This window comes from Anarhichas minor, unplaced genomic scaffold, assembly GCF_050575085.1.
Source record: "Anarhichas minor isolate MPS153535 unplaced genomic scaffold, ASM5057508v1 ptg000018l, whole genome shotgun sequence".
Classification (NCBI taxonomy): Eukaryota; Metazoa; Chordata; class Actinopteri; order Perciformes; family Anarhichadidae; genus Anarhichas; species Anarhichas minor.
Genome location: NW_027466464.1, coordinates 7,861,912 through 7,875,557, shown reverse-complemented (window position 1 = coordinate 7,875,557; position 13,646 = coordinate 7,861,912). Strand labels below are relative to the sequence as shown.

At 43.7% G+C, this 13,646-nt stretch overlaps 1 protein-coding gene across 1 annotated transcript in view; it reads right to left on the bottom strand.

The window, feature by feature from the left end:
• dmd (dystrophin) overlaps positions 1–13,646 on the bottom strand; it is a 128,379-nt gene that overhangs the window by 2,737 nt on the left and 111,996 nt on the right. Inside the window, exons 65-75 of the mRNA XM_076095112.1 lie at positions 13,137–13,294; positions 11,983–12,149; positions 10,290–10,401; positions 9,252–9,388; positions 8,217–8,255; positions 6,858–6,923; positions 4,258–4,323; positions 2,924–3,086; positions 2,347–2,592; positions 1,574–1,688; positions 1,084–1,173 (exon numbers count right to left, since the gene is read on the bottom strand). Of these exons, the coding sequence (XP_075951227.1) occupies positions 1,084–1,173; positions 1,574–1,688; positions 2,347–2,592; positions 2,924–3,086; positions 4,258–4,323; positions 6,858–6,923; positions 8,217–8,255; positions 9,252–9,388; positions 10,290–10,401; positions 11,983–12,149; positions 13,137–13,294 (1,359 nt within the window). The remainder of the gene's footprint in view (positions 1–1,083; positions 1,174–1,573; positions 1,689–2,346; positions 2,593–2,923; positions 3,087–4,257; positions 4,324–6,857; positions 6,924–8,216; positions 8,256–9,251; positions 9,389–10,289; positions 10,402–11,982; positions 12,150–13,136; positions 13,295–13,646) is intronic.

Below are 13,646 nucleotides of genomic sequence, written 5' to 3'. Positions count from 1 at the left end.
GAAAGAAAGAAATCAGCCCAGTGTTGGTAATAGAGAGATTGAAAGACTAAGCAAGTTAGGCTTTACTTAAGGCTTACAGGTGTAATGAAGTTCAGTGTGTGCATTTGATTGGAGGGAAAAAGTATTCGTGGTTTATCGTGGTCATTCAGTGTAATTTGTATTCCCATAGCATAAACCTCAGAGTCTGAAAACGGAAAGCCAATGCGCTAGTGCCTTAAAGTCCAACTGTATAGAAGTCTATGAGAAAGTGACTCTACTTCCCTCTTGATTTATTACCTCAGTAAACATTGTGAACATGAGTTTATGGTCTCAATCTCTAGTTTCAAGTCTTCTTCCATACAGCATGATGTTCATTTTGTACATTATGGTCCAATCAGAGTCAAACAGACCATAAAGCAGGGTAGGTTTCAGGGCGTGGCTACCATGTGATTGATAAACCACAGGAATGTTTAGCATTAGCTTTGTGCTAAAAGACTAAGTAGTCTATAATATATCACCTCTGGCCAAATCATACACACGACTATAACACTGCTACACTGTTGTTGCTCTCGTCCACATATGCTCCCTTCTGGTTCCAAAAAGCTAAGATGGCGACAGCTAAGATGCCAAACTTAAGGGAACAAAACCGTAGTTCACAAACCAATGGATGGCGTCATGGTAGCTACGTCCACTTCCTATTTACAGTTCATGGTTTGTTCCAAATCTTTACTTTGACTGATGTTGTATATCTTATTTGGATTTATCTAAGTTGTTTGACGAGGACAAATATTAAAAGTTCTTATTGGAACCAACAACAGTGATTTCATAGTGTGGCATCCTGAGGTAGACGTATAGGGAAACCTCCCAGCATGCAGCAGGGCAACATTCATTGACATAATTCTAATTTTGTCCATATCTGCATCGTTACTGATGTTATTTTAGGACATGACAACTGGATATAATGTGATGTTCATGTTCAAGTTGAATGCCTTAAGTAAAGCCTCACTTAAATAAACCTTTTTTTATCCTTTCAGAAATTGTAATAATTTCATCTAAATATGATTTTAAACAGGTGGATATTGTGTAGGTGTCGGTGGTCAGTACCCTGGCTATGAGGAAAAGAATTATTGAGCTGTTCCATCACTTCCTCCAACCCAGATGGATCTTGGGAGTGGCTGGACAGCTCGTCATCGCCTGAAAACAGGAAGGAGGTGATGTTTTTAAATTTTTCAGAATTATTTCAGACACTCACATCCCTGCACTTCTATCTTTGTGAAGACCCTCATTGACAGAAAGCATTCCCTACCCCCTTAAGTCGAGGTACTTTCCTGAAGGTCTGAAACTTAAATTGGTCCTCACAAAGATATATGTTCATACACATACACACACACACACACACACACAAACACACACATTTAAACAGTACATTTCGGTCCAATGTAGAACATCGTCCATCAGTATGGCATCTACAAGCTGTGAAATCACACATCTCTATTTATATCCTCCATGTTTTTAAAACGGTGGATGCAAATTAAAGGAAATCAGTCAGTGTATGTGTGTGTGTGTGTGTGTGTGTGTGTGTGTGTGTTCTTACCCATTGTATCAGTAGTTTGGCTGGCAGCCACACGTAGCAGTGGGAGGGAGGAGTCGGAGCGTTGAGAGGAGGTGGAAGGAGAGGACAGTGCTGTGCCGTTCACCTTGGAATCCGTCTGACACACACACACACACACACATTAGATACACAGCAAATTGGCGGCCACGCCGCACAGCTTAATTAGAGGAGTCAAAAGGGGAGTGAAGTGTGTGTGTGTTGGACTAAGGAGTTGGCCCGATCCTCTGTGTCAGCTGTTACTGGCAGCTAGACAGCGCGGAGGAAAGCTGCTTCAGCTCGAAGCTCACTGGTCAGAACTTCACACCAACTTTGAGATTCTGTTTCATTGAGCCAGGACACCAAGCTAGGGAGCTGGGTCCGCTGCGGCATGTGAGGGTGCACCGCCTTGCTCAAGGGCATGTTGAACAGCAGATTGTTGAGTGGGCAGAAGCAGTTTTGGCGTAATTGTTTCCACAACCTGGTGAGGGATCTGAAGCAGCTTCGTCATTTCTTTACTTTCAAAGCTTCTATTGAGGTTTTGGAACGAAGCTTTGAATGGTTGTGGCTTATTTTGTATGACAGATATGGTGAATAATCATAGGGGAAATTATGTATTCAAAAATGTTGGAACATCAATGAGAATGTGCTTCAGTTCACACAAAGAGCTGAGGCATGGTCGTTCTTTTGGGTGACACTTGAGCAGCGACAGAAAATGACACAGCAGATGTAAATTTGTCCACTCAGCATCTGTATGCAGAGAGCCACAGTGAGTGGACGAGTACCTGCTCCAGCAGCTGTCTCAGCCGGTGCAGTTGGGACTCCAGCTGTTTGTTGTGGTCCTCCAGGATCTGCATACGGGCCTCCAGGCGTCCCTTGTGCTGCCGCAGCAGCTTGGCCTCGGCGATAAGCTCGGCGTCGCGCGCACTCTGCGGCGACGCCGGGAGCATCTCCGGGGGCGAGGGCAGCGGGGACAGGCCCTTCCTGTCGTGGGCCTTCTTCAGGCGGTCGTACTCGGACTGCAGCTTCCTGTGGCGAGGTCAGCAGAGGAATTAATCTACTGCTGCAAGCTCTGATACACAAGTGACACATGAAACGCCCACTGCTTCAGAGAGATGGTGACGTTTTGTTTTTGAGAGTAACATAAAATAGATATTTTACAATATATAAATTACGACCTGTTAAACATTAGCTCTAATCAGCTTATAATATAAAATGAAAACTATTAATGGCGAGATGTTTTTTATTTAAATACAAACCATTTATTTCCTAATCGTGTGTTTTCATGCAAATAACCTGACCGAGAGTAAAGATGCAGCCAACAGCAGACAGTAACGGGGGGACGGGTCTGTCCACTGACCTGTTCTCTTGTTCCAGGTCATTGAGGACCCTCTCCAGCTCTCCCTTCTCCTCTGTCTCCATGGAGATGAGGATCTGGGCGGGGCTGCGGGGCTGGCTGAGAGGAGAGCCTTGGTTCAGAGACTGGCAGTAGTGCTGGATCAACATGTGCTCGTCATCGCTGCAAACGCACGCACACGCCAAACATATGAACGCACGCACGCACGCACACACGCACACGCACACACACACACACACACACACACGAATGGAGAAGAAAAAAAATCAGCAAGTGACTGAAAGAGCTGCTGACCAGGACTGCACCACAGAAGAACAATCTGAAACACGCTGGTGATTTAGGAGCGATTTGCTCGACCAACTAGTCAGTCGCGTGACCCCTGCTGTGTTTGGGGGGGGGGGGGTAATCAGGCCAGGTATTTAGATGCTGCTGTTTTCACTGCTTTCAGCTCAGCCAGCCTTCCATTCTGAATAATATAGGAGCGGCAGACATGTGCCGTATGAGAACAACAAATCCCCTTTAATGATTGCTGACTTGAAAGTAAGACTAGAGTGTGTCGCTCTCTCAGCTCTGGTTTAAAACAGCCTCCGGATCTTTTTTTTTTTTGCTTCATCAAGCCAGCTGCATTTGAAAGTTATGTTGATGTGTTACACTGGAGCAATTTTTTTTTAACTCTGCAATTCTAATTACAGGCTTGACTTTGCATGTCAGATTGCGTGTGGATTTATTGCACTTTCCGCTTCATTGTCCCTGAAGCATCCATCATTCTTCCAGCCCACTTTAGGTGAAACCACGCCCACTTCTGTGTGTTGAAAGCCTGACACAGCGTTGGCTGTGCTGTGATTGGCTAGTACAATCTTTCTGGAACCAGTGTAGCATGAGAGCATGGTAGAATTTACTAGCTAGCTAGCTTAGCTGCTAAAAACAGTGGGCTAGAAATGAGTCTCGCAGCGGACATACTAAAATACATGAACATTTTTCACATCTGTAAGCGTCCACAGACTATTTGCTTTGAGCGTGTGTGGAATGAAATCCTATTTTAAAACAATTAAAGTTTCTTTAAAGCTTGTTGAAAATATATATCTTATTCATTCATTTAAAACTACAACACTCTCTGTACCATGCAAAACTTCCTGTTGAAGATAATCAGATTCCTTCGCATTAAGTACGTTTTTAGGGGAATCTTGAGCACATGTAAACATAAGTCACTGACGTATATCCCAACCAGCCAATGGGACCAAAGACGACATAGCCAGTACACACATTAGCGAGCCAATCGGTGAGTGAGGAGGGTTGGCAAAGACAAAGCAAGCAAACAAAAAGCGGTTCTCACATGCTCTCATTGGGTGAGATACTGTCATTCAGATAAGAGCCATTACGGTTCTCCATTTCTGCTAACCTGCGGAGGGGGAAGAAACAGAGCAGTCAGTCCCAAAGTTGCAGATTCTGGAGAGAAAATCCCCCTCAAATCAGAATTAGTATGTCATATTGATATGGATGTGGATTTCTTCAGAGGGTAATCTAATGTGCAGTCGGATACGTAAACACTTAAACGCTCAATGTGTAACCGTTGTAACCGTTTCACCGTTCATCGAGTTTTTTCGCAGGAGCCGAATTATCGCAACCCAAAACCAACCAGGTGATTCAAAATGGTAAAGAAACTCTAATTAAAGCGATTTCACTGTGAAAAAAACAAAACAACGTTTCTTTGACGCCGCCCGGCTGCTGCTAATGTTTCTCTGGTAACGTACAATACAAATAGCTTTTAAAAAAAATCGGAAAATGAGGCCTGGTGTTACACTAATTGTGTGCAAACAGCAGCAGTAATAGTGGAGATTTTGGCGATCGTGGTGTTATTAGGTTGAGACTGTTTGAGTTCCTCTGTGTTATCATTTTACCCGTAACAGATGAAATGATAGACACCCACACGCTGTGTGCAGCCCTCTGTACTCTATTTTATAGTGTTTACAACCGCTGGCAGTACAAAATCATTGCCGCACCTTCAGTACCTGGCCTTTTTTACATTGTATACAAGTTGGCTTATATTGCCTTGAAAGCTGCCTCTAACACATAATAACACGGCTTTTTGGCTGGACTCGCTTGTGTTACGGCCTTTGTGGCTGATTTACAGCAGTCACATTTCTGGTGCATTAGTCACAAACACTGCAGTAACACTGTGTGCAGCGTGGGGAGAGAAAATATTAGGACAACATATGCTTAACACAGGAAAGCTGCCATAGCAAAGAGGAGCAAAGGGCCAAACTAGGGAGAGTTTAAATGGACAGACTTGGCTTCTAATAACCTAGAACCCATAATAAAGGGTTTTACCTGGAGCATGTATTAAGCTGAGTGAGCGAAAAGCCCAAGATTTAAACTGCTCTGTCTCTATCTCCACGATCAGTGTCCTCGTGGTGTGAGCCCGAAAATCAAACAGAATAAAGAAAATTAAAAAAAAACTGCTTGGTGCTTGGCAGTGAGCGTTTCAGCAGCTGGACGGTGACATCTGCACAGGCCGGTGTATTTGTACTCATAAGCTGCTGCACGCTACAGAAACAAGAGATAACCTCGTGGTGTCGGAACCGTCCGCTCACTGGAGGCTTAATTATGTTACTTCTTCACCCTACCACCTCCCTTTAATCTGCTGGATGGTATCTGGAATCCGCCAGATCTAGATGCGACGGGGGCTGAGAGCACAGGGCCAGAGGGAAGTGTGACTCAGCATATGTGTCTGTCGGCGTGTGCTGGTGTGTATTTATGTGCGTGTGTTAGCCCGAGGCAACAGTGAGTGGTGTCAAGTAAACACTGGCAGGGATCAAAGACCCGGCCAACACAGACCTCATACTGACTCCACGGAGGACCGCCAACAGTGCACGACTGACTGATTCAGCGGCCGATCGATCAGCGGCTTGATTGACTCATAGTCTGATTGATTTGACTGCTTCTTGTCCCCTCAGCGGTGGGTTTCTGGGAGCACTTAGACTCACTGCAAACCGCGGGAACTCTAAAGCGTTTTGGTGAATAAGCTCCGACTGACTCAATGTGGCAAAATCAATGTTTTTTTTAACATTAACATATGCACGAACTGGACTTACTGCAGAACGCTTATTCACCAAAAACCCAAAGCATCACTTTATCATGGCAACAGTTTCAGTTTCTGCTGTATGCAAAGGGATATCTTGACATTTCTGTTCAGCCGTATACTATTTGTCATCTTCATTAGAACCTGACTGAAAAATCATTGGAGCACATTCAGCATTAAAAAGGATTATGTAAGTGCTGTTGTTCTTCAATGTGAAAAGCCCATGCAGTGATAACGTGTTTCAATGGAAAGTTTGGGCTTTTTGAGGTGGGGTTGTATGAGGTACGCATCTATAGTCGGTGGATTACCGACACTAGATGGTGGTCGGCAGGCAAAATGTAGTTTAGCCACCTAAGAATATCAACATCAGTTTAAGTGTACTCTATATTTAGAATATCTTCACTACTTCACCGTGCCGTCAGACACGCGAGGGGACCTGAAGCCGCTCTCTAATACAACTTTATAATGATCAGCTTTTCGATCTACTGAGTGGAATGAACATGAGAATGTTGACCGCAAGCTTCCCAGAATGCATCAGCATGAATTAGGGCATCTGATCCCTTCTTGTGAGTCAACTGCTGCTGGGGTAGGGGGGGCAGACATCCCAATGCAGGAAGTGTGCTGTGCTTTAGCGTTGTTCTCTAAATTCATTATTCCAAATCGCATCAATCAAAATGTTTCTAGTGTCTCGGAGAGCTCTCCGGAGGAGCCATTACCCGCGGCGCTCGTAAAGGGCCGCGGATGGCGGCGGGGGAATGCAAAAGCGGAGCATTACTCCACCACTGCGTCCTGCTCGCAACTCTGTGGGTCTACGCTGCAAAGGAGCTGCTGCTGAATGCAGATTAGTGCGTTACCGGTTGGCGTAGTGCTCGATCCGAGTGTGCGTGTCGTCATGCGAGAGCTGAGGGGACGATCCGGGCCTGCGACAAAGAGAGAGAGAGAGAAACAGACAGGATAAAAAGAAATACCGAATCCAACCGGGAGGGATTCATTAAACCCGACGCACACATGCACAAGCCGCATGGATCCGCTGGAGAGCTATGAGGCGAGTGACAGTACGAAGCAAAGGTGTGCGACGGTGTAAAATACTCGGTAAATAAACGTCCCCGCTTGCATCCTGCACTCCTGGTTTGGAATACATTTGCCTTTACTTCAAAAGACGCGTCAGATCTGAGATCTCGCACCTCGTCTGCACAGGGAAAGATCAGTATTTTGACATCATTAACCGGGACTCTCTGAGGATAACCTCTCCTGCAGGGTTTTAGTCCTTTTATTTTTTAGATGTAAATATTGGCAATTATATTTGTTCTGAGAAATAGTAGCCCCAGACTGAAGCAAGGCATTTAATGCATACGGCAGTAAAGCGGGTCGTCCTCTAATCGGAGGATCGATTCGATCCCCGGCTCCTCTACTTCCCATGTCAAAGTGTCCTTGGGCAAGACACTGGACCCCAAGTTGCTCAAGAAGGCTGTACCATCAGTGTGTGAATGAATATATATATATATATATATATATATATATATATATATATATATATATATATATATATATATATATATATATATATATATATATATATATATATATATAGTTACATAGTGAACTTACACTCTCTACACACTGCACCCGTACACTTTCCGACGTACACCATTTGCAGGGTGATGTCAGGTCAAGCAGCAGTGAGAAACTATGAGATGTAAACCCACCACAGCTACAAACAGAATGGCACAACAACAACAACGAGTGTGAAATGGGTGGAGTTGTGTGTGTGAGTTCTTGTACTTGCCACGTAGTGAGGACCGAATTAAGTTCACCACAGAGAGGGGACATTTTTGGAATGTGGGGACATTTAGGCCGGTTCTCACTTCTCCAAAGGTCCGTTTGAGGGTTAAGACTTGGTTAAAGGTTCAGGTAAGAATTTGAATTAGGTTAGGATGAGGGTCAGAAATTCTGTGGGGCAGTTAGGGAATATATTATGTCAATAAGGGTTCTCACAAAGATAGAAGTACAGAGAGTGTGTGTGTTTGATCGGGGGCTAGAAATGATAACAGAGGACAACACGCATGTAAATAAGCGGTGCGTTGTACTAATCACACACATGTGGGACTTTTAGTAAATAATCACACGCGCGTATATATATGTGCGTCTTGTCCTCTGTGTTCCTTTACAACCCACGTAGTGAGTGTGTGCTCATGTGCCAGCCAGGTACTCACGCATGGTCTACGGGCCAGAAGTTGATCAGAGTGACAGGACTGAAAGACAGAAAAAAACAAAAAACGCTAGATGATGACACAGGAAGTGGGAGGACACTGCACAGGAAGGCATGATGGGAGCTGTTGTATGGATGGGGCAGATAGGGGGGAGGGGGGGGTGAGAGAGGGAGACCAGATTGGCAAAAACAAGACAGGGTGCGAAAATATGGGTTATAGCGCACATGTGACACACGCATACAAAACATACTGCTGAGGTATCACTATTGATAAGGAATTGATTATTAATTAGCATTTTAGATATAATAAAACGCATGAACACGAAACAAAGGGCACATCTCAGTCATACATTAATATGTATACTCTGTGTATCTGAAACTCTCCCAGTAGCATCACTCTCTTTATACACCATAAGGGTCTGTAACTGTAAAACTTTCAACAATATTGTGTATGGTTACGGAGTCACTGTGTTTCAGATCTACCGTGCGGCAGTGAGCACTCGGCCTTGAATAAATAATAGTGACACATTCGTCATTCTTTAACAGCTCCATTATTATTGACAGTGTATATTTAGCTCATTGTAACATTTCCATAATCATCAGTATCCTCTGACGGCATATTAGGGAAAACTGTAGGAAAAATGATAATAATTACAGAAATCATAAATTTATAATCACAAATTTTGCTTCGTGACTCTTCAACATTCACCTCTCTCACATCCCTCAACTGTAAGAAGCATCAAACACATAATCTAAACAATCCAACATTTGCTGTGTAGGCAGCATACACACTTATGAGGAGCTGGAAGCAATTTTGAACACACTACTGCACAGACACCATCACAGCTAAATCTGTTAGCAAACAACTCTTCCATGCATCCACGTGTGTATGCACAGATCTCAATGTGTGGGTATGCATGGGTTAGGGTTATGTCTGTGTGTAATCAGAGACGTCTGAGGGCATAATTCAGGTGTCTTTCAATTTGTAATAAAACCTAGTTTCTCTTCCTGTTTGCCCTTGTGTGTATGTGGGACTCACGTTTCCATGTTGTCCCCCTCCAAGATGGTCTGGACGGGCAGGTAGCCCATGCGTGGGTGTTTGGCGAAGTAGCGCTTAGTCCTGAATTTGTTCTTCAGCACCTTGGCAAAGTCCCTGACATCCTCCCCTGATGTAGTCTGGAGAGAGACGGGGCACAACGGTGGCTTTGTTCACTCCATGGGAGTGGGGTGGGAAAAAAACACATACGCACATGCATGCACGCACTAAGGTATTTAATACCCACTTTGATGTTTACACTGTGGGCCTACTATAAAACTCAGAGGGGTTTCCATGACTTTCTGTATCATGTCAGATATTACTCATGGCCCAAAACATTTTAATTTCCCTCCAGGTGCAGCAGTTTGGTCTCTACCGTCTCCTGAGAGAAACGCCTGGCTCTTTAGCTGCTAAATGCTCCAGTGTGTTCACCAAGCTAGTCGCTAACATCACCTTTCACGTTACTTGTCAGGACACCGTTAAAGGAATAGTTTGACCTTTTGGGGAATGTGTTGATTCGGCTTTCTTGCCGAGAAGGCCGATACCACTCTTGTGTCTGTATGCTAAATATGAAGCTAGCTGATTAGCTTAGCCGCAGCATGACACTGGAATAGAGGAGAAACAGCTAGTTAAGCTAATATAAAGAAAAGAAAATCTGCCATTTGTCATTTACAAATGAAAGCTTAAATATCATTTGTTTAATTTGTAAATAAACTAATCTGAAAGCAACATGTTTTGCTAAGCTAATTGTCTAGCTAGCTCATATTTAGCAAACAGACATGAGAGTGGTGTAGATTTTCGGGAAGATAATTAATTATTTTGGGGTTGTTAGCTGTCATGACTGCAGGAAGTCCAATATACAAAGATGGCTGCTCACCAAAAACAAAAAAAGACTTGTTGAAATAAGATACTGGTAGGAAAAGCATCAACACTTCGTAACAGGAGGAAGGAAATGATTCGACAAGTCTGGCAAAGAAAAATTTCCATCTTTCTCCGTTTTCATTGACACATCGCAGAGCAGGAATATGAATATATTTATACCGGAGTGCAGTACTCGACCATGGGGTACTGCATCTTGTGTCCCTTGGCGACGCGACCGGAGAAGAAGCAGCTTTGGCAAATGTCATAGTTGAAATGTTTCAGACTCCGATATCTGGGGAGGGAAAGAGAGAACACGGGAGGCAGGTCGAGAGAGCAAAAGGAAGAAGACAAAAGGAGGAGAGAGGAGACGTGGGAGTGAAAGAAAAGAGAGCAAAAAGAAGAAAGGGAGAGAATCAATAAAAGAGGTAAATTTATAGCTCTGTTTTCTCCGGGGTAGGAGTAGTTAAAATTCTTTCAGCCCAGTAACTAAATGAGATATTTATTCTCTGGCCCTGGGACTCTTCATTGAAATGTATTGCTGCTCTTGTAATGAAGGGGCCCACCAACAACAGAGCAGACACACCTCCTTCACCCGCATTCTAAGGGTCGTGGTTACACATGGGACTACAGTTCTGTCAGTAGCATCAATCATTCATATGCAGAAGTGGGCTGTTTTACTGCCCTGCTGCTGCTGTTGAATTGAGATTTAGGGGATGAATAGGTTTCACAGCTGGATCTCAACTCTGGTGACTCTGTCAAAAATGTGAAGCTTATTTGTTTTTACTGAAATAATAACTCCCGAAAAACAAGTTCTGTATGTCGGCCACAAGAGGCCAAGGGACTAAACGCATTCATGTTTTCTTCCCATCAAGAACATGGGGTAGTGGTGTACTTCAGGCTCTTGTGGCCCCCCCAAAAAAATCCCATCAAAACTTTTTTTAGACTGAAGAAAGTAACTTAGAAAGATTTTCTTTTATTCACCCGTTAACACAGGAGATAAAATATATATATCAGACTCACCTGCCTCTTAGGGCTTCACTAGCAATTCTATGAAGGAGAAAACGAGTGCATGTGACTCATACAAATCTGTTCGTATGAGTGCTTCTTGCAAATAGACTCCCTGGTGACATCAATTTGGCAATTATCAATACAGCTTCTTTGAACAGATGCTGAAGCGTCACGTTTAAAATAGCTGGCTATAAAACACCTCGCCGGGTGTCATGATAAAGAGAATAGCTTTGTGGAGCCAACCAGGGAGCCATCTTTCTCTTTTCTTTTTCTGTGTGTGTGTGTGCAACACATGAAAAGAAATATGATAAATCACACTTCTCTTCTCTTCCTGTTGAAATAAAGAAGAACACGACGGGGGCAAGGATGCTCTTCTGTATTATCTCTACAGCAAAAAACAATGTCTTCTCCAGTTATTTGAAAAAAAAAACAGACTATGGTGTGATGCAAAGATATCTAAAAGAACAAATAAAGCTGATCTATGCTAAGGACCACATATTGATATATTAAAACACTATTTCCAGAAACCATTGCACTTAAATCAGTTTCAACCTTCCCGACGATGGGAACGTAGAGGTTCAGTGCTGCACCACAAAAGAGCATAATCCTCATTCACTTTCATTTGGGCTTAATTGAAAATTACACTAGTTTCGAGTTTTATTGCCCTCTATGTAATGAGATGAAGAATATAATACTCTACGGCAAAATGGCTCCAATTCTGCTCATTTCTCCTGATTAGACATTCAGATGTGCTGCTCAAAAGGTGGATTACATGCGGAACATTCACCTATCATGCCCGTGACAAAAAAAGAACACATTTGTACTGTGAAAAGGAAAAGTGGTTGTGCTGCGTGGCTCTAGTGACCTGAATCCTATGATGGGACACTCCTTGCAGATATTACACTTGGCCTGGTGCTTGGCGGTCTCGGCGGCGGCGACGCGGTGCAGGACGGGCAGCCACACCATGGACTGGGGCTCCAGGCGCATCCAGTCCAGGAACATGGCGGCTTCCAGCTCGGGTTTGTTATTGGCCTGGGAAGAAAATGGACTCACCGTAAGCATAGTTTGCAAATAAAACAAAACAACTCGGATTAGTACAACTCAGCCATGGTGACTCCTAACACACAGGAGTGTGTGTGTCCAATATGTTCTGTTTCAATACACATTCGTTGGCATTTAAAAGCTTCCCACATGACTGACTAAATCAAACTAAATTAAAATACCACTTTTTGAAAGTCTATTCTTCCCGTCTTATTTTGAAAAAAAAAAAAAAAACGGTAAATAAATGTATCTACTAACAAGTACTGTGTGTGTATCCAAAATCTGATATGTCATTTTCCTCTGTGCCTTAGAGTTGTCTATTAAAAAACGATTAAAAACACATCAGTGAGCCACACTGGTTCCACATACACCGTCATGCTGTGCCAAGTACTCACTCGAGCACCCATTGGGGATCAATCCAACGTTGAAAATAGCCCCCAACAAATAAAATAATGCAAATGCACATTTTCCTGTTATTTGTTAAAAACTAAAGTCACCAGGTGCTACGCAGCCATTTTTTAATGTCTCTTGCTCGAAAACGAAAGAGTTAGATAGATGGTACATGGTGTTCATTCTCTCCCGTTTGTGAGCGTTCTCCATGTTTCCATCCCAACTACATCTCTGCAGCTGTCAGAGATCATTTCTCTGTCTCTGGTCCTATTTACTGGACTCCGCCATGCACTTGGTCTCCCTCTTGTTTCTATTTGCCCATTATTTTCTGTAAATCTCAAAGCACCATATCCAGTTGCTTTCTATAAATAAACCTAATTTAGCAAAATGTAAATACTCAATGGACTGTGCTAATATGAGACCTTCATCTGAAGGGCCTTAGGCATCAGTGCCAATAGACATGCGGGCTATCGCATTCGACTGTTACTATTATTAGTGAGTGCATTCTTTACGACTGCCTATAAGTTCCGAGAGTCAAACCGCACCGCCAAGTCAAAACATATCACTTAGAACTAAGTGTTCACGTACAAACTGGAAGCAGCTGCGGACGGAGGGCTCGATGTTGGAGCCGCCGAAGGAGGCGACCTCGCCGAGCTGCCGGGGGATCTGGATGGAGTCGTGGAGGAGGAGACCCAGGCGACGCTGGTCGCAGAAACCTGTTGCGCTGGCAACCTGCCTGAACAAGACTGGAGGATGGAGGATGAGGATGAGGAGGGACGGTGGGAGGGTTCCAAAGGGAGAAATGAGACACGAACATCAGACAGGTCAGTTAGAACTCAGTACTCCTCCTGTTTATGATCTCAAACATTGCATCTTATAATACATTACGCTGCTGAACCCGAATCAATCGCGATACCATAAATCACAAGAGATCAAGCAGCAAGAGAGGGATTGATGAGGTCACACCAACAGTTTCAACGATCTACAATTGTTTCCATTGTTCATTTGGCACTGATTAACTGTTGAAAAAGGCCCATGTCACCTGGCTGCAGATGTGTGGTATTGTGTGTTCACGTCCTGCCGCTCTGCAAAATTCAG